Source organism: Leucopleurus acutus, assembly GCF_964270905.1.
Source record: "Leucopleurus acutus genome assembly, chromosome: 19".
Classification (NCBI taxonomy): Eukaryota; Metazoa; Chordata; class Mammalia; order Artiodactyla; family Delphinidae; genus Leucopleurus; species Leucopleurus acutus.
This window is the reverse complement of record NC_139161.1, coordinates 8,106,617-8,131,895: the sequence shown is the minus strand read 5'-3', so window position 1 is coordinate 8,131,895 and position 25,279 is coordinate 8,106,617. Positions and strand designations below refer to the sequence as shown.

The window sequence follows — 25,279 nt, the reverse complement described above, 5'->3', positions numbered from 1 at the left end:
GTCCTACTCACTCCCTGGTGTAACCCCCGCCCCCTCCCTTGAGTGTGGCCAGGAACTAGTGACTTGCATCTAGTAAAGAGAATACAGCAGAAGTGAGGAGATGTCACTTTCAAGATTAAGTTATAAAAGATGGTGACTTCTGGCCTGCTGGCACCTGCCTTTGGCTTTCCTCACTTGCTTTCTTTGTTGAGGACAGCTGCCTGAGGACAACCGTGAGGAACTAAGACCCTTAGTCCAACAGGCTGCGAGGAACTGCCTCCTGTCCAGGACCACACGAGTGAGCTGAGAAGCAGGTCCTCCCCCCAGGGGCCACCCGGTCAACACCTTGACCTCAGCCTCGTGACAGACCCTGAGCTGGAGGACTTGGCTCAGCCACGCCCAGATTCCAGACCCACAGAAACTGTGAGAAAATACATAGGCGCTGTTTTAAGTGGCTAAGTTCTGGGGTGATTTGTCATATGGTGGTGATAGAAAACTAACACACCTGGGTAAACAATGATGTGCTTAAGGAGATAATAAAATCATTTGTTATTAATTCTGAAATAGCATTTACAAATTATTTATATAAAATCAACTAACAACTGAGTTTATCTCAACTTCAAGAAAGAAAACCAAAACTTTACAACTTGGGGCAAAAGAGTTTAGTGTTGCATACAAATGAAACTTCTCTAAGGGTCCCAGCTAACTACAGAGCTTTCCGACCCCCTGCTATTGTCATCAAGTCTGAACATCACACTCCATAAAATTTCTAAGCTGGCTTTTAAAAACAATGGAAAACAAAATATTGTCTGTCTTCTTGGTTAAATTTACTTTGCCATAAAAGTCTTCATTTGTACAGTTAAGCATGACTTTCAAAAGTGAGCTTTCCCATTTATATGAAATGTCCAGGATAGGCAAATCCACAGAGATAGAAAGTAGATGAGTAACTGCCAGTGCCAGGCCAGAGAACGGGGAATGACTACTAACAGGCACGGGGCTTCTTTTTGGGATGATGAAAATGTTCGGAAAAGATAATGGTGACAGAGGCTTCCCTGGTGGCGCAGTGGTTGGGAGTCCGCCTGCCGATGCAGGGGACGCGGGTTCGTGCCCCGGTCCGGGAAGATCCCACATGCCGCAGAGCAGCTGGGCCCGTGAGCCATGGCCGCTGAGCCTGTGCATCCGGGGCCTGTGCTCCGCAACGGGAGAGGCCACGGCAGTGAGAGGCCCGTATACAGCAAAAAAAAAAAAAAAAAAAAGTTAACATTTCCATTTAAACATCGCCCCAGATAGTTACATTCCATTCCCAGACACGCTTATGGAATGGTGTCTGCTGTAAAAAGATATATAAGTGACGGCAGCCTGCCACCATAGCTTAGACCTCACTACATGTTTTGGGGTTTTTTTTTTAATGCGTTGCATCCTCCAGGAAAATTACTAGCAAAATCCTGCCCCAGTAAATGTGTTTTTGTTCATCTACAAATGTTAGTTTCCTGTTTTTAAAACTTAAGACAATTTTTACCTCATTTCATAATACTTGCTTAGCGCCCCCCCCCTTGCTATGAACTACAAGGTAAGAAAACTTTATCAAACAAAAACATTTAAAGAGAAAGAATGTGCCACTCTTTTCAAAGATTCCATTTCAGCATCACATGATTTATTTAAATGTCATTCCCAGACACGTGTGGGGTGGCATATGCTCCCTTTTATTACATAGTAACACATACGCCATACCCAGCAGGAGTCTTCATATGACATATGGCCTAGTAGTTTCAATCAAAGCATGATCGTTCAAAGAGAACAGGGGGAGAAGAAAACACCTACACGTTTATAACATGATCAAAAGGAACGCGAGACAGATGAACTGAAAAAACAACATCTTTGAACAATCATAATCGACAGTACAAGTCTCCCTTATTCCACTAGTTTTAAACAACTAACATCTGTAAACTTGAATACCAACTCTGGCAGATTTAGCAGTCTTAAATCTCTGATTTTCCATCCTAAACATCCTCCAATGTACTGTGAAGATGAGAGCGGGCCTCCTCCACCGAGCCCTACCGCCCAGCCGAGCTGTCTGAAGAGGCAGCCTCCTCTCGTGCGCACCCTTCATCAAATACTTCGGTAGTCAGAGCCCCGGGCTACAATGGCAGCAGCTTCCCACTCCACAGTGAAGAAGGAAACAGTTCCAAAAAACCCAAACATCACCATGACCAGGAGTTGCCAATGAAGGAGAAGGTAGTTACTGTAGAAAAATGCCACGGCTGCGCAAATGGACTAAAAATAAACAAGACAAAACAGATCACAAAATGCACACAGGTGACCCAGCCGCTCCACAAGGAGTCCCACCGCTCTCTGACCCAAGGCTTCCTGTGCCTTGCACGGCTCCCTGCTCTTTCTGCATCTAGATGCACTTCCTTGGTCACTAGCTCACAAACATGCACCACAAACTCCTGCTGAGAGCTGGGAACAATCAAGTAAGCTACTGTTTAAAATAGTATTTTGTAAAAAACAGGAGTTATAAAATAATGTGCATGAACAGTGTGAAACACTCTTGTTACATGTGTGTACTATGAGTTCTGGTATCTAAGGAAGTCTGAGCCACAGAGAGACCAGAACATAAAATCTCTTATACAAGTGATGCGGCAAAAAAGATCACACTACTCATTGCTTCCTAACTCTAATCACAAATCCTTTTTTTTTTTTTTTTTTTCGGTACGCGGGCCTCTCACTATTGTGGCCTCTCCCGTTGCGGAGCACAGGCTCCGGACGCGCAGGCTCAGTGGCCATGGCCCACAGGCCCAGCCGCTCCGCGGCATGTGGGATCCTCCCGGACCGGGACACGAACCCGTGTCCCCTGCATCAGCAGGTGGACTCTCAACCACTGCGCCACCAGGGAAGCCCTATTATTTATTTTATTTTATTTTTTATTTTTGGCTGCGTCATGCAGCATGTGGGACCTTAGTTCCTTGACCAGGGATCAAACCTGCACCCCCCTGCAGTGGAAGTGCAGAGTCTTAACCACTGGACCTCCAGGGAAGTCCCACAAATCCTTTCAAAGGTTGTCCTTGACTTTCATTTAAGAAATATTAAGAAAACAAAGTTTGCTAAAAAAAAAAATAGACCCTGCTTTAAACACAATCTGAAGAAGAGGTTACCTGCACAAATTTAAAGACTGCAAAAGCCGGTGCACTGTCTTCAGAATAGAGAAAACCTAGAATACTAAGCAGCTGGGTGTTGAAGCAGCTGTCTCCAAGCCCCAACAGGAAGCTGCAGAAGATGGCAACTTCTTTGCTGAATAAAACAAAATTAATTTAGAGTGAGCATTAACAATATTTGTTAGAGTTGATTAAAATGTAGAAACAACTCGCCCACAAAAGCATTTTACTTTCAAGTTTTAAACACTGTGAAACAAGTATGAATAAATACTGGAATTTACAGTCAGAATTTATGCTCAAACGCACTCACCTTCGCAGTCTAGCAAACTCTGGTCTACTAACTATTGGGGAAGCAAACACTGTGTTTGGGGCAGAGCTGCTCTTGGACTGTGGATCTAGACATAAACACTCACATCTACAATGACTTTGAGAGTTGAGTGCAAAAAAATGACACCCTCAAAGCTCCTGTGGACACTGTGAGAGAACGGGGTGGCCGGCTCAGCTGGCAGATCACCCCTCGCTCCTCATTGCTCTTCCTCGGGGCCCAAATTTCTAGAGATTTCACTGGTTGAAAGGCAGAGATATAAAGTTCAAATCACATACTTATGTGCTCCTTCACAGATCAAGAAAAAGATTTAGTGGGGAGAAAGGTTAAAACCAGCAATTAGAAAAATAACTTGGGATTCTCTATGGATTCCTATCTAAACTCATTCTGGCTTCATTAAAACTTGACAGATGACCTTAGAAAGATAACAGACTTGCAGAAAAGGATTAACTGCTCCATTCTAAATTCCTAGCCATCCTCTACCTCCCACTCTTCCTTAAATTACTAGAAAAAGGAGAGTCACTGTACCTGGGTTTGATGTAAGCACTGCTATCAGTTCCTTCAACAGGAGCAATAGGGGCATCCCCCGGCATGTTGAGAAATATTAAATAAAAAGCTATAAAATGCACCAGGATGCCCAAAAGCACAACTGGATTCCTACCAAAACGATTATTCTTGCTCAGCAGGCCAAAGAGGCTTCCACCTATAAAATGAATGAAGTAGAGAACAGAAAAACCCAAGGCCAAGTTACTATATCAAAATCTTAGTTCTTTGAAAAAATAAATTAAACGGACAAAACAATAGCTAATTTAATCAAAAAAGAAAGAAAGAAGGCACTAATATAGAAAATAAGAAATAACTGTTGAAACAGTTATTAACAGAGCCCCGGGCTACAATGGCAGCAGCTTCCCACTCCACAGTGAAGAAGGAAACAGTTCCAAAAAACCCAAACATCACCATGACCAGGAGTTGCCAATGAAGAAGAAGGTAGTTACTGTAGAAAAATGCCACGGCTGCGCAAATGGACTAAAAATAAACAAGACAAAACAGATCACAAAATGCACACAGGTGACCCACTCCCCCACACGCCAAAAAAAGTACCAGAAATATGACACAATGGTTTTGAAGACGCGACAAAGGGCAGTGATCTTTGAGAGTCAGGAAACAAATGAGGTGAGGCCCACACCTGCCCCAGCTGACTGAGAGGCTGTGGGCTGCAGGGAGGGAGAGGGAGGAGAGGAGGGAAGGCAGGTGGAGGCCCGCAGCCTCTCTGAGTTGAGGAGACAGAGCTGAGAGTCTGGGGAGATAAGGTGCCTGAGTCCCCAAGACAGAGTATAAGAAAGGACAGCTGATCAGCACAGGATGTGAGTAAATGAGCAGAGGCCTGGAAAGAAACTTCCAAGAGGATTAGAGGTATCAGTGCCCTGCCCTGGGCAGGGAAGAGTGCCTGGTCCCACCAGCCAGACTGGAAATCTTATTATTCACGGGCACTGGGTGTACACAGAAGGGTCTTCCATCAGGGGTGAGGGATAATTAGCCCTAGTCTGAGCAGTGCTCTGATCCCGTCCAACAAATTTTAAAAGCAAGACCTAAAAAAAATCACACTGTTTCCAAGTAAATGAACCACATCCAAGAACAAAGCTCAAGAACGTTAACCGGAACATAAAGAACATCCTGCACCCAACAAGGTACAGTTCACAATGGCTCGTATCCACAATACTACCAGGCATGCAAAGAGACAGGAAGACAGGACCCATCGTAAGCAGACAAATCAGTCAAACACAGAGTTAGCACATGACCCAGCAATTCTAGTGCTGGGTTTACATGCAAGAGAAATGAAAACATAAGCTCACACAAAAAGTATACACCAATGTTCACAGCAGCGTTATTCATAATGGCCAAAAAGCGAAAACAGGGCTTCCCTGGTGGCGCAGTGGTTGAGAGTCCGCCTGCCGATGCAGGGGACACGGGTTCGTGCCCCGGTCCGGGAAGATCCCACATGCCGCGGAGCGGCTAAGCCCGTGAGCCATGGCCGCTGAGCCTGCGTGTCCAGAGCCTGTGCTCCGCAACAGGAGAGGCCACAACAGTGAGAGGCCTGTGTACCGCAAAAAAAAAAGAAAAAAGCAAAAACAACCCAGATGTCTGTGACACGATAAATGGATAAATAAAATGTAGTAGATCCATACAACTAAATATTATTTGGTAATAAAAAGGAATGAAGTAAAAAATAAAGAAAGAAAAAGAAATGAAGTACTGATACATGCTACACCATGGGAAAATCTTGAAAACATTGTGCTAAGTGAAAGAAGCCAGACACAAGAGATTATATATATTGTATGATTCCATTTACACAAAATGTCCAGAATAAACAAATCTATAGACAAAGTAGATTAGCAGTTTCCTGGAGAAGGGTGATGACAATGTTCTATAATTAGATTACAGTGATGGCGGTACAACCCTGTGAATATACTAAAAAACACTCATCTGTATACTTTAAACGGGTGAACTACACGTCATGTGAATTATGTCTCGATAAAGTTGTAAAGGATAAAACAACACTACCCCAGAGCTGTTGCAGATGTTAGAATGAGCAAAGACATTAAAACAAGTTCTGTAACTGTATTAACATGTTTACACACACACACACACACACATGCCAGGTGTTGGCAATAAATTAGGGGAGGGGTACCGGTGTCCTGCTAGGAACCGGGCCCCACAGCAGGAGGGGAGCAGCAGGCCAGCCGCTTCTTCCGTATTTACAGCCGCTCCCCATAGCTCGCATTACTGCCTGAGCTCTGCCTCTTGTCAGGTCAGCAGCAGCATTAGATTCTCATAGGAGCATGAGCCCTACTGTGAACTGTGCATTCGAGGGATCTGGGTTGCATGATCCTTTTGAGAATCTAATGCCTGATGATCTGAGGGGGAGCTGAGGCGGTGATGCTAGCGCTGGGGAGTGGCTGCAAATACAGGTTATCATTAGCAGAGAGGTTTGTCTGCACAGAGACCATAATAAACCAGTTACTTGAAGACTCATATCAAAACCCTATCAGTGGGGCTTCCCTGGTGGCACAGTGGTTAAGAATCCACCTACCAATGCAGGGGACACGGGTTCGAGCCCTGGTCTGGGAAGATCCCACATGCCGCGGAGCAAGTAGGCCCGTGAGCCACAACTACTGAGCCTGCACGTCTGGAGCTTGTGCTCCGCGACAACAGAGGCCGCAACAGTGAGAGGCCCGCGCACCGCGATGAAGAGTGGCCCCCACTCGCCGCAACTAGAGAAAGCCCATGCACAGAAACGAAGACCCAACACAGCAAAAATAAATAAATAAATAAATAATGAGTTAGGATTTGAACAAGACACCTGGCCAAAAAAGATATACAGATAGTAAAAATCATACAAAAATATCATATACTATTAGGGAATTACAAATTAAAATCATACTACAGCACACCTATTAGGATTGCTAAACTCCAAAAATATGACAATATCAATAGCTGAAAAAAAAAAAAAAACCCTATCAGTGAGTGCCACGTGACAATTAAGCTGCATCTTATGGAGCAGACTGGACATAAGCAACACATGTCAGGTGCCACTGTCTCCCATCACCCCCAACGGGACCATCGAGTTGCAGGAAAACAAGCTCAGGGCTCCCATTGATTCTGCATTATGGTGAGTTGTATAATTATTTCATTATATATTACAATGTAATAATAATAGAAATAAAGTGCACAGTAAATGTAATGTGCTTGAGTTATCCCGAAACCATGCCCCCCGCCCCCATCCATGGAAAAACTGTCTTCCATGAAACTGTTCTTGGTGCCAAAAAGGTTGGGGACTGCTGAATTAGGGAACAAAAATACACCAAAGTCTGCTTTCTCCATAGTGCTTATCACTGTCTGACATTCTAAGTTTCCAATGTTTTTTATTGTCTGTGTTCTTCCCCAAGAATATAAGCTCCATGTTTTGTTCATACAATGGATTCCCAACAAATATGTGCTGCATTGGTAAGTTCCTCATATGTGACACAACACCCAACATACTGCAAGTACTGAACGGATCATTGCTGAATAAGGAATACCTGGTGGTATAATAAAAAGAGATTTGGTCTTTGCCTTGTCCTCTTCTCTCCACTTTCCGGCATGGAGCTCTTAAAACCCTAGGAATTTCTCAGTGAAAGGAATGTCTCTAGTTATCTTAACTAATCCCTTCCAATGACACCAGAATTTATGATGATGAGGTGATCCTTGAGGGGGTCTGGAGGTGGCCCTAGATAGTCAGGATGGGGGCTGGTTGTCAGAAGGACCCAGCCTTGATTAGAGGGTTGGAACTTTCAGCCCCACCCCCCAATCTCAGGGAAGGGGAGAGGGGGTAGAAACTGAGTCTAATCACCAATGGTGGATGATTTAATCAACCATGTGACATGAGATCTCCCTAAATCCCTACAAAACAGGTTTGGGAAAGCTTCCTGGTGATGACTGCATCCACATGATGGGAGGGTGCCACACCCAGCCTCCATCGGGACAGAGCTTCCTACACTAGGGGCCCTTCTGGACTTTGCCCTATGTACCTCTTCATCCAGCTGTTCATTTGCATCCTTTATAATAAACTTTAACAGCAAGTATAGCATTTTCCAGGGGTGTGGTGGGAACCCTTGAATGTGTAGCCAAGCTGGACAGAAGGGAAGATAGCCTGGGACCCAGGACTTAATGACTGATGTCTCAAGTGAGGCTGGTCTTGCAGGACTACACCCTTGAACCTGTGGAGTCCGATGCTAACTCTAGGAGTGTCAGAATTGAACTGTATTGTCGCACATCCAACTGGTGTCAGAGATTCAGAGAATAAGAAATTCAGGAATTCTAAAGATGCAGATGTAGAGAATGGACTTGAGGACATGGGGAGTGGGAAGGGTAAGCTGGGACAAAGTGAGAGAGTGGCATGGACATATATACACTACCAAATGTAAAACAGATAGCTAGTGGGAAGCAGCCGCATAGCACAGGGAGATCAGCTCAGTGCTTTGTGGCCACCTAGAGGGGTGGAATAGGGAGGGTGGGAGAGTGACACAAGAGGGAGGAGATATGGGGATATATGTATAGCTGATTCACTCTGCTATAAAGCAGAAACTAACACACTAAAAAATAAAAAATAAATTTAAAAAAATTCAGGAATTCTAATACACCTTCCCTAAGTATTTTAAGAGGAAAAGCTGGGAGAGACCATATGTTTTCTTACTTATGGTTTTGTCTTGAATTATTTGGCAAATGTTTTGTAATTTAGTTTTAGAACAGTGATAACAAAAAAAAAAAAACAAAGACATACCCATTTGTATAAAAGCAAGGAAACAGAAATTCAAGGATAGAGAGGTGAAGTACATTTAAAATTTCTATAACAAACTGATTTAGCGCAAAAACTTTTTTTCTTCAACCAACCTAAAATTTCTCCAATGCCAATGAAAATCCCAGAAAGTCCAATGAGGCTTTTCTCTTCTGTTCCAAATTTATTTATAGCGCCGATACAGGTTCCATATACACCAGAGAAGAAAGTCAATTCCAGACCTTCAGAAAAAAATGAGATTTAAATTACAGTTGTCCCTAGGTATAAAAATCCATAGATGCTCAAGTCCCATGGTCAGCCCTCCATATCCAAGACTCTGCAGCCTCAGATGCAACCAACCATGGATTGCGAAGTGCTGGATTTAGTATTGAAAAAAATGCACAGTCTCCCTTTCCTGGTTTTTCTTCGTGACTAGTAGTATTTGAGCTATACACGGATAAAACAAAATTCACACAGGCTGAAATGCTACTCCCCAAGCAAAGCATAATTTTACGTGACCTAACTGATGACATGGAACTAGCCACAAGACGGCAGTTGTCACACATTTCAGATAAAAGCATACAACTCAAATAAGCGAAGACACCCTTATGTTAAAAATGGTCACTCTGTGCGCAGACAGGGGATGAACAGAGAACATAATTAACATAAACTTGTAACAGTGAAACTAAAGTGCTCATTATCCTTATTAATAGCTTCCCAAGGGAACAGGGATATACATTTGTAAGACCAATACCTACTATCCACTTTTGCTTAAAGTCAAAAGTTTTAATTAAAAACACTGTCCTAGGAAAAGAAATTCCAAAACTTCGAGTAGAAAATTAGAGCAAATGAGTAGAAGACCTGATTCCTTAATGCTACAAAACCTTAACTGAATTCTGAGGATGTTTAATATTTATTCTGTTTGACCTAAAAATAAGACGTTTATACCGATGAGGCACATACAGTTGAACCTTGGACAACATGGGTTTGAACTGTGTGGGTCCATATAGACTACAGGATCCACAGCTAGTTCAATCAGCAGATAAGGAAGCACAGACACAAAGGGCGGACTAAAGTTATATGAAGATTTTAACTGCGGGGGAGGTCAGCACCCCTAATCCATCCCTTCACTGTTCAAGGGTCAACTGTAACGGCAAAAGTAATAATTGACACATTAGAGCAATTTTTACAAGGAAACTGATTTCCTTAAGACCTAAGAGTATTCCACCTATTATCACATCACATTATCACTGTAAGCCACAGAACTCATTCCATTTCATTAAAAATTATCTTAATTCACGCCAAGTTACCCAGATTTACTCATGATTATTTTCTGTAGTGTTCTATTTTGCCCTAAAATCACTGGTTGGGATGAACCAGGCATCCCAGTTTTCAAACTCTTGTGTAGAATCATCCCACACTGAATTTGGGCTGGCCCTATGATTTGCTTTCACCAGTGTGGGAGGGGGTCACATAGCTGGCTGAGACACAAGGAGAAATCTGAGACCCAGCTAGCATCAGACCCGTTCAGACATGCAAATGAAACTTCCTTGGAAGTTTTAGCCTCAGCCACCCTTTAACAGCAGCCACAAGAGACCCCGAGACCATCAGAAAAACCATTTAGCTGAGACCAGTCAATGCACAGAATTGTGAGAAAGTAACACAGTTGCTGTTTTCAACCCTTACTGTAATTATGCAGCCACAGAAAACCAAAACCATAATTAATCCCATTACCTGTATAAGCAGTTGTAATGCTAAGAAGGAGCATCTCCTTGGTGACACATAACTTAAGAGACTTTTCTATAAAAAAGGAAAAAAAAAATTTAGGAGTACTTAACTACATTTTAATCAAACAAAACTTATAAAACATTCATTCAACCAAAACACCTCTTGTCAATAATGCCAATAAACAAATACATTGGGACAGAGGTTAATGATTCAGATTAAAATGGTTAAGGTATGAACTAAATCTGCCCTATAAAAATATGTTGATTTCAACTGTGTAAATATAGTCTAGAGTTGTGCTTTCTCTAACACATTCTCCAGCTCTCATGAAAACAAACAAAACATGAAACAGAGAAAAGAAATAGAACCAAACAAAACAACAGACTATTCCAACAGACTTGATTAAAGGCTAGGCTATTAAGAGAGTCAGCAGTTGGCAAAGTGCTGACTTCCCTAAGGAACTGTCACAGGGCAGGTTTAACACTGGACTCTAGGTCAGAATCAGCAGCGGAGCTCTTTGACCACCAGAAGCTGGGATGCCGCTTCCTGAGATTCTCTCTCTGGATCTGAGGACTGAAACTTCAGTTCTGCCTATTTTTTTCTGATCCCCTTAATGTTTATTTTTATGTTGTTCAACTTAGTTGAAATCTGCAATGGAAAATGCATTTCTAAAAACTGCACATTTTAACTTTTTTGAACCTGCTCACATTTCATAATTTAAGGCCACTTATCTAGGATCCTACTAATAGCAGATCCAGATTTTTTAAAAAGGTGGCGGGGGAAAACAAAACCAAAATCCACCCCAAATCAGAACCAGCCTGGAAATAAATGAAAGCTCTCCAGTCTCACAGAGACATTATTTGGTGCGGCCAGCTCTGCAGCAGGAGCGCTCAGGCCTCAGTTCAGCCCTGGAGGCGGTGGTGTGGCCCCTACAGCTCACCCTTGGCCTGAGGATCCAGATTTAGTTCCTATTCAACGGATGACCAGGAAACGCACATAAATCACAAACACTCTGTCCTGAATTTCTCCATATACAAAAGAAGATAGTTTTTTTTTTCTTCAATTTCACGAAAATAAAGTGAAACTAAATGCAATATTTTCACCAATCATTTTCACATACTTCCAGGAAAAAAATACATGATCAACAAAGTTTAAAACAATATTTTTAATTAAAAAAATTACATTAGCAAAGCATATCTGCTTTTGACTAATCAGAAAATTTAGGTAACGAAAAGAAATTTTAAAACATAATCTAGTATGATCCTATAATGGTGAATTCATGTCATTATACATTTGTCCAAACCCATAAAATGTACAACACCAAGAGTGAACCCTAAGGTATGTAATCTATGGACTCTAGGTGATAATGATGTGTCACTGTAGGTCCACTGATTGTAATAAATGTACCACTATGGTGAGGGACAATGATAATGGGGAAGGTTATGTGCGGGTGAGGGCAGGGCATATATGGGAAATCTCTGTATCTTCTTCTCAATTTTGCTGTGAACCTAAAACTTCTCTAAAAAATTGTTTATCAAAAAAAAACCCAATATAATCTATTTGCAGAAACCAACAAACTGATCCTAAAATTCATATGCAAATTCAAGGGACCAATAATAGTCAAAACAATCCTGAAAAAGAACAAAGCTGAAAATTCATGCTTTCCAATTTCAGAATTTACAATAATCAACACAGCATTGTACTGGCATAAGGACAGACATATATCTAGAAATAAACTCTTACATTCACAGTCAATTGATTTTCAACAAGGGTGCCAACACAATTCAATGGGAGAAAGAATAGTCTTTCCAGCAAATGGTGCTAGGACAACTGATCTCCACGTGCAAAAGAATGAAGCTGGACTCCTACATCCCAACATCCATAAAAATTAACTCAAAATGGGGCTTCCCTGGTGGCGCAGTGATTGAGAGGCCGCCTGCCGATGCAGGGGACACGGGTTCGTGCCCCGGTCTGGGAAGATCCCACATGCCGCAGAGCGGCTGGGCCCGTGAGCCATGGCCGCTGAGCCTGCGTGTCCGCAGCCTGTGCTCCGCAACAGGAGAGGCCACAACAGTGAGAGGCCCACGTACCGCAAAAACAAACAAAACAAACAAACAAAAAATTAACTCAAAATGGATCACAGACCAAAATGTAAAAGCTAAAACTATAAAAGTCTTAGAAAAAAATACAGGAGTAAATCTTTGTGACCTGGAGTTAGGCAAAGCCTTCTAGGATACCAAAAGCACACACAACAAAAGATAAAATAGCTAAATCAGACTTCATCAAAAATTTAAAACTTCTGTGATTCAAAAGATACCATCAAGAAAATGAAAAATCAACCCAGAGTCGGGGAACTAAGATTCCATGAGCAGCATGGCGTGGCCAAAATAATTTTTTTTTTTTTAACTTAATTTTGGCCACACGCACAGGGGCTGAACCTGGGCCATGGCAGTGAAAGCACCAAATCCTAACCACTAGACCACCAGGGAACTCCCTGAATAGGTTATTGATTGTGGTGACAGTTGCACAACTCTGTGAATATACTAAACACCACTGAATTATACATTTTCAATGGGTGAACTGTATACTACTATGAACCACATCTCAATAAAGTTATTCTATTAAGGAAAATAATCTAACACCTTAATGGGTCTCTTCCCAGACTTTCTCTATGCTTTTTTTTATTAAAAAGAAATTCCACTATTTATACTATTTTATAATTTATTTTCACATAACAAACATTTTCTAATATTCGTAGTGATCATTTTAATGGCTACAGTAATCTGTTGGATAGATGGCTTGTAGTTGAATATTTAAATTATTTCCATTTCTCACTAATATAAACAGTAGTTAAATCTTGGCCAAAATTCTTAATTATTTCCTGAGGATAATCCTATTAGTGGAATTGCTGGGGTAAAGGTATAAACATTTTTAAGGCTTTTGATACTTACTGACAAATCACAGAAAGTAATACAAGTGTATATTTTTAGCGTTGTGGTCTTACGCATGTACCTATGCCCCATATACTGAGAATTATTTTTTATCTTTTGAAATTTGATAGAAAACTTAATTTGCATTTCTCATACTTAGCTTATAATAATTCTCCTTTGTTTATAAAATAAGTATTTTCTACTGGAGTGTTTATGTTTTTCCTATTAGTTCATAACTATCATATACTGTAAATATTTTCCCTGCCATTTTAACTCATTAGATTTTGAGAGACTGAAATTTTATATTTTAGATAACCAAAGAGCATTCTTTTTTTTTAATTTAATATTATTTTTAAATTTTATTTATTTATTAATTTATTTCTCTTTGGCTGCATTGGGTCTTCGTTGCTGTGCGCGGGCTTTCTCTAGTTGCGGCGAGCAAGGTCTACTCTTCGTTGTGGTGCGCAGGCTTCTCATTGCAGTGGCTTCTCTTGTTGCAGAGCACGGGCTCAAGGCGTGCAAGCTTCAATAGTTGTGGCTCATGGGCTCTAGAGCCCAGGCTCAGTAGTTGTGGCACATGGGCTTAGTTGCTCCCGTGGCATGTGGGATCTTCCCGGACCAGGGCTCGAACCCGTGTCCCCTGCATTCTTAACCACTGCGCCACCAGAGAAGTCCCCCAAAGAGCATCCTTTTCCCTGTTTGACAGACCTGCGTGAAGGGCTTTCCTCTACCAAATTAATTTCTTACGGTTACTATCATGGCTTCATTTTTACATTTAATCTACCTGGAATGTTAGTGTAAGACTCCATTTTTTCCCATGCAGTCAGCTGTCTGGCCTTGCTTTTCTAAGACTACTTTACTGTATTCCGAATTCCATTGTGGGTCTAGACTTCAGTTCCACTGCTCTTTGTATTCCAATGTTTTCAAATGGATTCATAACAGGTTTTGATATTTATTAGGGAAAGTTCTTTTTAAAAATTATATTGGCTATTGACAGACGTTTATTCTTCCAGGTGAACTTTAGGAACCTTTCATCAGGACCAAAAAATAGATTTAAGAAAATTTTATTGCAATTTTCTAGAATCGCATTACACATATACATTCAACTGAGGAATGAAGCGCCTTCTAGATAAGCGAGAACCCTTTCTGTACAATACCTACCACGGCACCAACTGAAGGAAAGTCACGATTAAATAATAAATGAACCACCGGCTCACAGACAGAAAAGCTTGGACATTCTTTTTCCTTTCTCTCTTTGCCTTCGGCTTCCTTGCCACCTCATAATGTCACACTGCTCCCTAGCTGCCAGGAATCGTCACCTAAATTTAAATGTTCTTGCCCTATAGCACCTCATATGTCTTGTCCTTTTTGGCCGCTGCCTTATTTCTCTCCATTCAAACCTGACAGCCCAGTTTCTTATTACTACTGAACCCTACACCAAGTAACCAACCAGCTCCGTGATAAAAGGCGTGAGGCCCTAACTGTGTTAGTGTCTCATTTCACAGAGGAGTTGAGGCAAAGTTTGTACAACTGCCTAGGAAGGACATCCTGAAACTGGTTAATATCAAGAGACATCCAGAGAGGGGTTCAGTAATAGAGCAGGGAGGCTGGACGAACCATCCCATAAGCCTGAAGGCCATCAGCCTCCCTCTGCCTGACTCCATGTTCACCAAAGAAGCCAACGTGGCTTTCTAGGCCTCTGATAACAAGAAAGGAATGCCCTGCTTGACCCTGGGTAAACGATTTCTCTAAGCCTCAGTTTTCTCTTCTATAAAATGGAGATAATAATACGTGTGTGTTATATGATACTCACAGAACTGTCGTGAGAACAAAACAACATAAAGCACATCGAGAGGTTTAGTCAGGAAGAACCCTCAACAGATGAGCGTGATTGGCCTTACACGCTACTGGGTCACCCAAGCTCCTGCGTTGCTCTGAGGAGTGACAAGCGATGCACGAAGAAATGGTCTGTGTCCTCACTTCCTCGGGTAAACTCCTAACCTCAGGCCCCCCTCACACACGTGCTCAGGTAGGGCACGGAATTACCCTCCATCCCTCACATCCCCCACGTTACAGAGATACTTACTGAGAAGACTAGCATATTTCAGAGCGGCATACCTGGAAGCATGAAAATACTGGGGTATCGTCAATCCAAAGTTACCAGGGAAAGGGGGAAAGGCAAATGCTGAAGTTGTTCCTGAACAGTTCCTGCATTTCAGACACAGAAAATACTTACTAAATGCATCTACTGCCTTTGTCATATTGTTCTGGGCAGACCTGAAAAGATAAAAAGGAAAAAGTTTTTCCCCTGAAAATGGAGAAAGAGAACAAGAATACTATCACATTTTCACTTAAATCTGTAAAAGCGCTGCCCTCTACGTGGTCTGGCAAACACTTGCAGTGGCCTCAACGCTCCCTGCTCCAGGGTGTCCCTTCATGACCCAGGTCCTTGCTTCAGAGAACGATGTGGTTAAAGTGCCACCGTGGAGCACGATTCCCTCACATTAAATTTAGGGCACGGAGTCCTGCATGTCTTTTTCACAAATGATACTTCAGGCAGGACAGAAATCTCCTCTACGCTGTTTCCAAACTGTAAAAACAATTTGTGAGGGCTCAATCTTCCACCACTCCAACTATGTAAAAACTACTCGGTGGTTCTTCAGTGTTAGAACTCTTGAAAAGCATCGCCATCGTTGGCGGTAGGGGGTTGGGTGCGATGTCATCTGTGGGTTAAAAACGTGGGCTTTGAGGCTGAGGCCTGCTTTGCCACTTATTAGTTGCGTGGTTTTAGACAAGTGACTTCATTTCTCTAACTTTCATTTCCTCATTTATAAAACAGGGACACTATCACTTACCTGTGAGAATTAATTGAGATAAAGTAACTTAAGTGTAATTATTTACAAGGTTAGGGTAAGAAAGTTTTTAAAAAATTACATTTCTTACCCTACCAGCCAAGTCTACTCCTCTTAGATCTTTAAAGGATATCATTTACAAACAAACAAACCGGAAATAACAAGAACAGCAAAAAAAAAACCTAAAGGAGATCTAGTTGACTTAAATAAATAAATTACTAACACAAAAATGGTAGTATCTTCTAACCAACAGGAAAACTTTTTCCCCCACCATAAAAACTCATGCCTTCCCTGGAAGCAAATACTATGTGAATGCCATTTAATGACAGTTCCCTCATCTAGTACTTGGACAGGATCAGGTGTGGATTATACTATTTCACACTCAAGGCCCCAAATAAGTAGAAACTGATTTGTACTCTATAGACTATTAAAATATAATCAACTCAGCTACTATCAGCTGCAAGTCATTCAAAGTGGATTCCGCAAAGTGGAATCCTTTAAAATCAGATCCTACTTATTTCCTCAGCGGCTTCTAATCACACCAAGAAGAAAATCCAAACTCCTGCTGTATCCTTATGTAATCAACTCTCTGTCCGCTGCACTACTCTCACAGTGCACTCCTACTTGCACTGTGAGAGGCCCAGGCGCCTCTGGCATTCCTGGTGCCCACCACACCCCTTTCCACCCCTGGCATCTGCTGCAATGGCCATCAGTAGATCTTCACACCTTTTCACCTGCCAGCTCTCCACCACCTCCCCCTTTCTCACTGCCTTCTAGCACTTACTCTGCTATTTTCTTACGGGGTATCGTCTACCAGCCCCTCTACAATTAAGTTACATAAAAACAGGGAATTCTCTGTCTTGTTCATTACTCCTTCCCTCCCCTTTAGAAGATGGCTGGCACATGGTGCTATTTACAGAATAAAGACACAAGTTTCAAGTTCGGAAGACAATTCAGAAAAAGAGAATGCTAAAAAAGGCTAAGTGGTACCCCTCAGCATTGCACCTTATGACAGTTACATGATCCCTTGTCTATCAGAAAAGTTCCTTGAAAACAGGGACAGGTTGTATTTGTCTTCACAGTACCAACACCTAACATTTGCTGAATGAATGGGTGTTTAATTTTTGTTGAATCTGTGGCATTCATCTTCATAGACCCCTTCTCCAATATCCATTTGTTTGTGCTTAAAAAAACACATATGTGGTACATATACACATAAATGTTTGTATACTTATATAAACATGTCTTTTTTGCTCTGAACAGTGCAAATTTTGAATGCTTAATGATCCTATGACTGGAGAATTTTATGCCCTTTTTGGGCTTTAAAAAGGCAGCACAGAAAGTTCGATGCAAAATTTTTAACAATAGGTAAAATGCTTATAAGGCAAGCTTCATAATTTTATCAATTCACAAAGCAGAACAAGAGTGGCGAAGATTTCTCATTCCCCTTTCTTCAAATCTAGATGATAACCTGCAGAGAAATCATCTGTGATGTTTCAAACAGTTTTAGTTATAATTGAAATAGGTCCCTGCTTCCAGTGGCAGGGTCTGGGGAAGGGGAGGAAGGAGCCATGTCTTGCCTCGAATGTGGCAAGAAGCAGCCCCTGAAGCAGCCCAAGGACCAGGACAAGGAGATGGATGAGGAAGATAAGACATTTAAGCAGAAACAGAGAGAGGAGGCCTCAGAGAAGGGCCCCTGGCCAGAGGTGGAATTAAGAAATATGGCCAAAAGTAAGCTGTTCTTTGTGCCTGAGGCAATGATGGTCCTTAATTCCATTCCTGTTTAACCATCTGGATTTCCCAGTCATAACATCTGTTGCCACCTACAGCTAGAATGAAGTGTTGTTTGGGAGCCTATTGTACATTTAAAAATAAACTTTTGTTGGGACTTCCCTGGCAGTCCAGTGGTTAAGCCTCCGTGCTTCCACAGCACGGGTTTGTGCTGTGCAGAAATGAGGGAACCCAGCACGGGGCGCGGGTTCCATCCCTGGTCGGGGAACTAAGATCCTGTGTGCCGTGCAGCTCGGCCAAAACAAAACAAAAACAAAAAGTTTTGTTAAAAAAAAAAGAAATAAAAGAAAAGAAATATGCTCAAGGTAATTAACAATTTTTAGAAAAACAGGACTGTGTAATTGTTTCCCAGTAGGGGCTACATCGGGGAAAACTACCTGCACAGGTTACTGCAAAATCCAGAGCATGGGGCTTCCCTGGTGGCGCAGTGGTTGAGAGTCCGCCTGCCGATGCAGGGGACACGGGATCGTGCCCCGGTCCGGGAAGATCCCACATTCCGCAGAGCGGCTGGGCCCGGGACCCATGGCCACTGAGCCTGCGCGTCCGGAGCCTGTGCTCCACAACGGGAGAGGCCACAACACTGAGAGGCCCACGTGCCGCAAAAAAAAAAAAAAAAATCCAGAGCATGGGTGTAACCACAGCTCATCTGTAACGACTGCTGATGGCCCTGCCACTCACTTGTACCACATGATCGGAAAATTTTAGGGCTGGATCCAAGAAATAGTAACTGAGGATTGTTTGCTATATAACTTTTTTTTTTTTTTTTTTTTTTTGCAGTACACGGGCCTCTCACTGTTGTGTCCTCTCCCGTTGTGGAGCACAGGCTCCGGACGCGCAGGCTCAGCGGCCATGGCTCACGGGCCCAGCCGCTCCGCGGCATGTGGGATATTCCTGGACCGAGGCACAAACCCGCGTCCCCTGCATCGGCAGGCGGACCCTCAACCACTGCGCCACCAGGGAAGCCCTGTTTTCTATACAACTTTATGAGCCTATATCCTCACACATTAAAACACAGGAAATGTCTGCTGAATTGAATGAGGAATCTGAGGCCTAGAGAAACTCAGGGGAACATTGCTACTGTCCACGGTCACACAGCTGGTGGCCTGGGATTAGACTTAAATCCCCCACAAACCTTTTCACTACCTTCCCCGCCTCTGTCTACCTTCCTTTCCCTCCCTCCTCCCTGGCAGCTCCCCTTTATCTTCTTTCTCTGCTTATTTGCTTTAAAACTTTTCCCTCATTTCTGCCCAGCACTGGATTATCAGTTAGGGCTATAAAAGGCTGGTAATTCCTAGACTAGACCTACTCAAAATATAGTTTAAAATAGAAAGGAATGTTTCCAACTTCTTACTCGTTGACATCCAGGTCCTGGTCATCAGAAGATTCATCCTCTCCCAGGACATTTTCGGAATCTGGTTTCCGAATGAGAAAGAAGAGAACTGTCCCCACAAGGCTAATCACTGTCAGGGCGATAAACACTGTTCTTCGGTCACTCTCTAGGGAGAAAAACAAAGACGAAAGTAGATAGTACTGGCCATACAAACAATTCCAGAGTTAGCATTATGTTCAGTACTATGTTTGTTTATAACCATCAACACACTTTGTCATTAAATCTTACTTTACTGCATCAGTAAAAACCTAGGACAAGGAGAAAAATAGGATACATCCCCCTTTGTCTTTCAGTCAGAGAAATACTAATAAGCCAAAAGAAAAACAGCACAAGAACTTAATCTTATTCTTTTAATCAAAGAAGGGAACAGACAAAACAACTGAATTAAAAAGTCTTCTGACAACTGACTAGTCTCCTCACACAGAGCATAACCTTCTCCCACACTTTGAGATGCTGCCTGAAGTGCAGTCATAAACTGTAGTCTTAGTATAATAACATAATCCAAGGGAAAAGATGACTAAAAGCTAAAATGTGAGAGGACTGAGGGTACCACGGTTCACTAGAACAATGTGAACAAAGCAATATGGGGCATTTCCGTGGAACAGCTATTTTGCGCTGAACTTACTGAATGAGGCACAGTGAATAAGACAAACCTGATATGTGAGTTTTCCCTTGCCAAGCAAAATATATGTAGAGATTTCCAAAGAACAAGCTGGGGGAAGAAAAGGAGGGAGAGGATGTTGGGAAGTTATTTTCATATTTATGGATTTTGAAATAATTTTTCCATTACCTGTAAAAGAAGAGAAAGAGAGGCCTACATGATTAAAGAAGTTATCTACCTGCCCTAAGTCATTGAAAACATCAACTTCACCCTCTTTCTGAAAAACTCAACTGAGCCAGATGGAACTGTCTCCTTCCCCATGAGAGAAGCCTGATTCAGACTGTCCTCCAAAGACCTGACTCACTGTGAAACATGCGACTTATTGAAGCTCTGGAAATGACTCCTTGGAAACAAGTTTACCCTTCCTCTAAAATCCTATATTTTAAAGAATTGGTGAAAAACAAAATCCATGATTTAGTTATCTGCATCTAATGAGATACTTTATTTAGTATTTTCCTAGGGAAGAAATCATTCACTTACACTCCAGTTTCAGAATATACAATCTCTTAAAACAACATCTGCATTTGTTAAGTCTTATCATGGCCAAAATTTTAGGCGTTTAGGATTCATGAGGGTAAATCGTCAGGACAGATTCCATGACAGAATGACTGTTGTTGCTTTTTACTTAGGAAATATATAATATGCTGTATCATTATAGAGTTAGTCTCACTTTAGAAATTTAACTGTTAACAGCTACCAGGTGGCATAGCTGGGTGGGAAGGACATGGCCTTTGGAATCCAGATGATTGGATCAGTTAACTTTTAACTAAGCCTTTGTTATTTCATCTGTAGAATGGAGCTAATACCTTCTTATTGCAGGGGGTTGTGAGGATTATTGAAATTCAAGAGCCCAGTAGTACCTAAAGTATAGCAGGTGCTAAATACATTATGGTTAATATTATTTTCCATTTACGAGTCATAAATTCCAATGAGGTAGGTCCATGCATTTGTAAGTAATCCCATAAAATTTTAAATCTCCATCACATGTACCTAGGAACTTAACTCATGAAACAAGAAGATCTGAGTTTTCAACACAACCAGGGTCTAAAAAATGGTGTGACAAAAAAAATTATAGGAAAGATTGAGCCATAAGAATTATTACCTGGATTGTAGGAGTGCCCAGAAAATGCCACTGTTTCTCCCAATAGTGTGCTCATCTGAATTTATTGTCAGGCAGTTTCCTTGTGCTGTCCAAAGTACTAAAATTCAAATCAAAAGTTTATCAAGGGAATGAAATCATTTAGCTTTATATACTAAACATATAAACAATATTCTTAGATAAGACCTGGAAAATAGGGAAAATGAACATCAAAATACTTACCAGCAGCTGCAATTCCAATGAAAACAGAGGCTGTGTAGAAGGACCACGGGAAAGGCTGGATAAAAACGGCAATGTACATGCTAAAATATAACAGGTCAACGTATTATAGTCAAACAATACCTGAAACAGAATGCCAATTATGCCTTCTAGGAATCAATTCTGAGGGATCTCTTCTTTTAAAATTCAGACTGTAGGACTTCCTTGGTGGCACAGTGGTTAAGAATCTGCCTGCCAATGCCAGGGACACGGGTTCAAGCCCTAGTCCAGGAAGATCCCACATGCCGCGGAGCAACTAAGCCCGCGAGCCACAACTACTGAGCCCATGCACTGCAATTACTAAAGCCTGCACGCCTAGAGCCCGTGCTCCGCAACAAGAGAAGCCACCGTGATGCGAAGCCCGTGCACCACAATGAAGAGTAGCCTCTGCTCGCCACAACTAGAGAAAGTCTGCGTGCAGCAAGGAAGACCCAACGCAGCCCAAAAAAAAAAAAAAAAAAAAAGGAAAAGAAAAAAATTCAACCTGTAAAGGGCTTCTCTGGTACTGGCAAAAAGGGGACAAATGTGACCTATCCATTTCTTAACGTACTATTTCAAATTTGTGAACTGAGACATTGAATAAAGGTCTGCAATTGGCCTCTGCCAACAGCTCAGTACATAGTGGGACTGCAGTTCTATAGCCCAGAAGAAAAGTTCAGTTATTTCGTTTTAATTCCCATTAGTCAACTTGATACAAAATAAGATTACTTCATGAGTTCTTTTCAACTCTTGTAGAGAAAGGTTTTTGGATGCTATTTTTATTGGTGGTAAAATGAAAGCAAATATACACAAATTCCCTCACATTAAAACAATGGTGTCCCTGAGCATCAAGTAGAGAACCAAATCCCTGAAATACTTCCTATAATCTATTCAATCCGAGTCAGCAAGTTCTCGTTAAAAGTTTACTGTGTGCTTGAAAGAAGCTGAAGGTGTTCTCATTAAATGAAAGAAAATTGGACTACTCACCTGTAAAATAAACCACTAGCAAACATAGAGAGCTGAGGTCCTACAATGGCAACCACTGACGGCGTAATCAAATTTGAAGCAGAGAACACTCCATAAATAATTGCCATGCTGCACACACAACACACAAAAGGAAAAAACAACTCTTGAAAGACTGTCAAAAGATCACTTTTTCAAACCCACTTAGTCTATAGTTTGTTTTGCAATAAGCACTCATATTCTTTAGTCAGGATTTATAATTATATCTTTACACTGAATGTCATATTAAAGTTTTCACTTGTACAAAACACTGAAGTCTTGTCAAATGTTTCTTTGAATCAGTCTGCCTTAGACAATATGGTTTTTAATGTACCAGTAAATTATAATAGCAGCTAACACAGCTCTATGAAAAACGTATCATTATCCTCATTTTATAGAAAAGAGAACTGAAACACAGAGGGGTAAGTAACGTGTCAAAAGTCCAGCCTCATAGCTGGTCAGTGGTGGAGCCAGAATCCCATCCCTGGTAATCTGACTCCAGAGGCCCTAGTCAACCAATCTGCTCTACAAATTTAGCCTACAACTCCTGGCAACAGCATGAAATTTCACTGCTATAAATAATCACATAGTTAAAACTTGCTTAAACCAGAATTTATTTAACTCAACCCAACGGTCTCACTTGAACATTATTCAGCTACTGTAGACCTGGCCCCAGTATATATGTCTTGTGGCAAAGTGTGACTAAAATCATTTCAAGAGTCATTTATAAGCCACTATTTATAAATCCAAGTAAATTATTCTTTGGCTTTTATGAATCTCTCAAATGTCAAATGTTCTTTCATTTGTTCTTTACGGTATACATGAAGACAAAACATTACAAAAAATTGTGGTATTATTATTAATCACTTCAAAAAATGGACATTAGCATCCTTTTACTCTCAATTATCATATATAAGGTCAGATTTAGGTTAGGTAACACAGAACCAAATAAGAACAGTTGGGGAGGAAGCGGGTAAGGGGTTGGCCGCAATCTAGTATTTAACCATAGAGAAAGTAAGAAATCTGTAAGTGTTTACATACAGGTATGTATTACATTCCCAACTTCAACCACAACGTACTAGTGACTTATGAAGATCTTTTCATTTCATTTTCTCCACCTGTAAAATTGGCCCTAAACACCTTAACAAAAAGCTAAAAACTCCTGATGACAATATATTAGTAATTACGAAATCACAAAAACAGGAAGACCAAATATTTCGAGAGTCATATAAAACATCCTCTGTTTAGGATTTGGAAGATGTTAATTATGACAATACCTGAGTGCTTATTAAATGCCAGCCACTGTGCCAAGCGCTTTACACGCATTGATCTGAGCAAGGAAACTGGGCTCATAGAAGCAACTTCCTAAGATATCGCAGTAATTAAGTTTTGAAGCCAGTATTTCAAACCCAGTGTCTAATTCTATATGAAACCTAAACTCATCACCTTCATCCTATTATGTTCTCCTAAGCAGTCTAGATAAAGAAATAATCTAATTACAATACGTTGTCTGTGATTTTGATGAAATTAAGCAACATCTGTGATATACGAAGTAAAACCAATCATACAGTACAATACCTGGTATAGCCACTGCCGTGAAAATCTGTGCTATTTAAGCTCCTGATGACAGTTTGCTGTGTGGAAGATAAAACTAATCAATGAAAACCTTTTGTAATTGCCCTCACCCCAGAAAGTCGCTCTCCAAATACTTGGAATAAAGTAAAAATTCAAGATGCCGAATACTTAATACTGAAATTCTAACACGAGACAAGAGAATGGACTACAGAACAGAAGGCAAACCAATGAGGGGTGTGTGGGGGCGGGGTGGGGAAGGGTGAAGACCATCTGAAACTAGGCCTTAGGTTTAGTCCCTCAACTCTCCAAGTACTAATGTAGTCCTTAATATAAATAAAAAATAAAATAAATGGGTCAGCATACAAACCCCAAATCAAGTAAGAGAAATAAACGACCCCAACAAGAAACGTCTGCCACATGAAATCAAACCTAATCATGGAAAACGAGGAAGCGTAGGTGACAAAATAAAAGGTGCGACTTAAGCGCATTATTAGACATAACGTTGATTATCATTTTTGGAATGCATTATGATAAGCACTTCAAAGGAAGAAGATCAAATTCCAACTCACCGCTACATTTCCACAAGTTTGAAAGGCGGTGAACATAAACATAAAGGCAATTCCTAAAATAATGATGTTGAAAAGCTTTTTAGATTCCGGGGACATTTTGGCTTAACTCTGCCAAAAGGTCGGCAGCAGCAGAGGGCAGTCAGCTCTCCTCGGGGGGAACCCACTGCAATCCTGGGAGAAGAAATGAGATGGTGAAAGGAGGAGGCAAATCCAGGAGCGGGGCAGCCAAGGTGTCAACTTCCAGGTCTTGGAGTGGAATCCCGGGCTTAGGGTGAAGTTCTCCCCACAGGTACAGTTAGGACATTCCTAGGACACGATCCGAGTAGGGAAGAGCCCAACACCCGGAGAAACGCCAAGAACGTTGTAGCTGCAACTTAAGGGGCCCGAGAGGGGGATTAGGGCCAAGGGCCAGAGGCAGCGGCCAGCACGGCCCCGCCCTCCCTGCCCTGACTCACCGCAGGTCAGGCGACCCGGTCACCTGACCGCAGCCGCGGCGCCGGCCGCTGGGCCTGCTGGGGAATGTAGTCCTGGGCTACCCGGGACGTGCAAGCGCGCCGCTAGGGCTCCCTCACCCGCTCCGGGGGAGCGGGGCCGACCTCGTGGGCTCCGGCAAGGGTGGGGTTGCTAAAAAGCGGAATGCAGCGAAGGAGACAGGAACTGCGGAAGGGGGCCTGG

The 25,279-nt window shown here is 41.8% G+C and overlaps 1 protein-coding gene across 1 annotated transcript; it reads right to left on the bottom strand.

Annotated features, from left to right (window-relative positions):
- Positions 1-1,072: 1,072 nt before the first annotated feature.
- On the bottom strand, positions 1,073-25,134 carry MFSD11 (major facilitator superfamily domain containing 11). Its single transcript, XM_082860953.1, has 14 exons — positions 25,060-25,134; positions 24,605-24,775; positions 24,039-24,094; positions 22,446-22,553; positions 21,444-21,523; positions 21,225-21,321; positions 20,115-20,173; positions 19,423-19,567; positions 15,665-15,705; positions 10,508-10,573; positions 8,890-9,015; positions 3,988-4,162; positions 3,135-3,270; positions 1,073-2,253 (listed from the first exon to the last, which is right to left on the bottom strand). The coding sequence occupies exons 2-14, from the start codon at positions 24,698-24,700 to the stop codon at positions 2,089-2,091; spliced, it is 1,350 nt and encodes a 449-aa protein (XP_082717079.1). The 5' UTR covers positions 24,701-24,775; positions 25,060-25,134; the 3' UTR covers positions 1,073-2,088.
- Positions 25,135-25,279: the final 145 nt, after the last annotated feature.

Bases quoted from the DNA above. Each gene is read 5' to 3' on its own strand.
- MFSD11 (XM_082860953.1), bottom strand. From the start codon at position 24,700: ATGTCCCCGGAATCTAAAAAGCTTTTCAACATCATTATTTTAGGAATT. The intron at 21,322-21,443 runs GTAAGTATTTTG...TTTGAATTTTAG, and splicing joins CATTGGAATTGCAGCTGCTG to TACTTTGGACAGCACAAGGA. The intron at 20,174-21,224 runs GTAATAATTCTT...TTCTTCCCCCAG, and splicing joins TGGGCACTCCTACAATCCAG to CTTGTTCTTTGGAAATCTCT.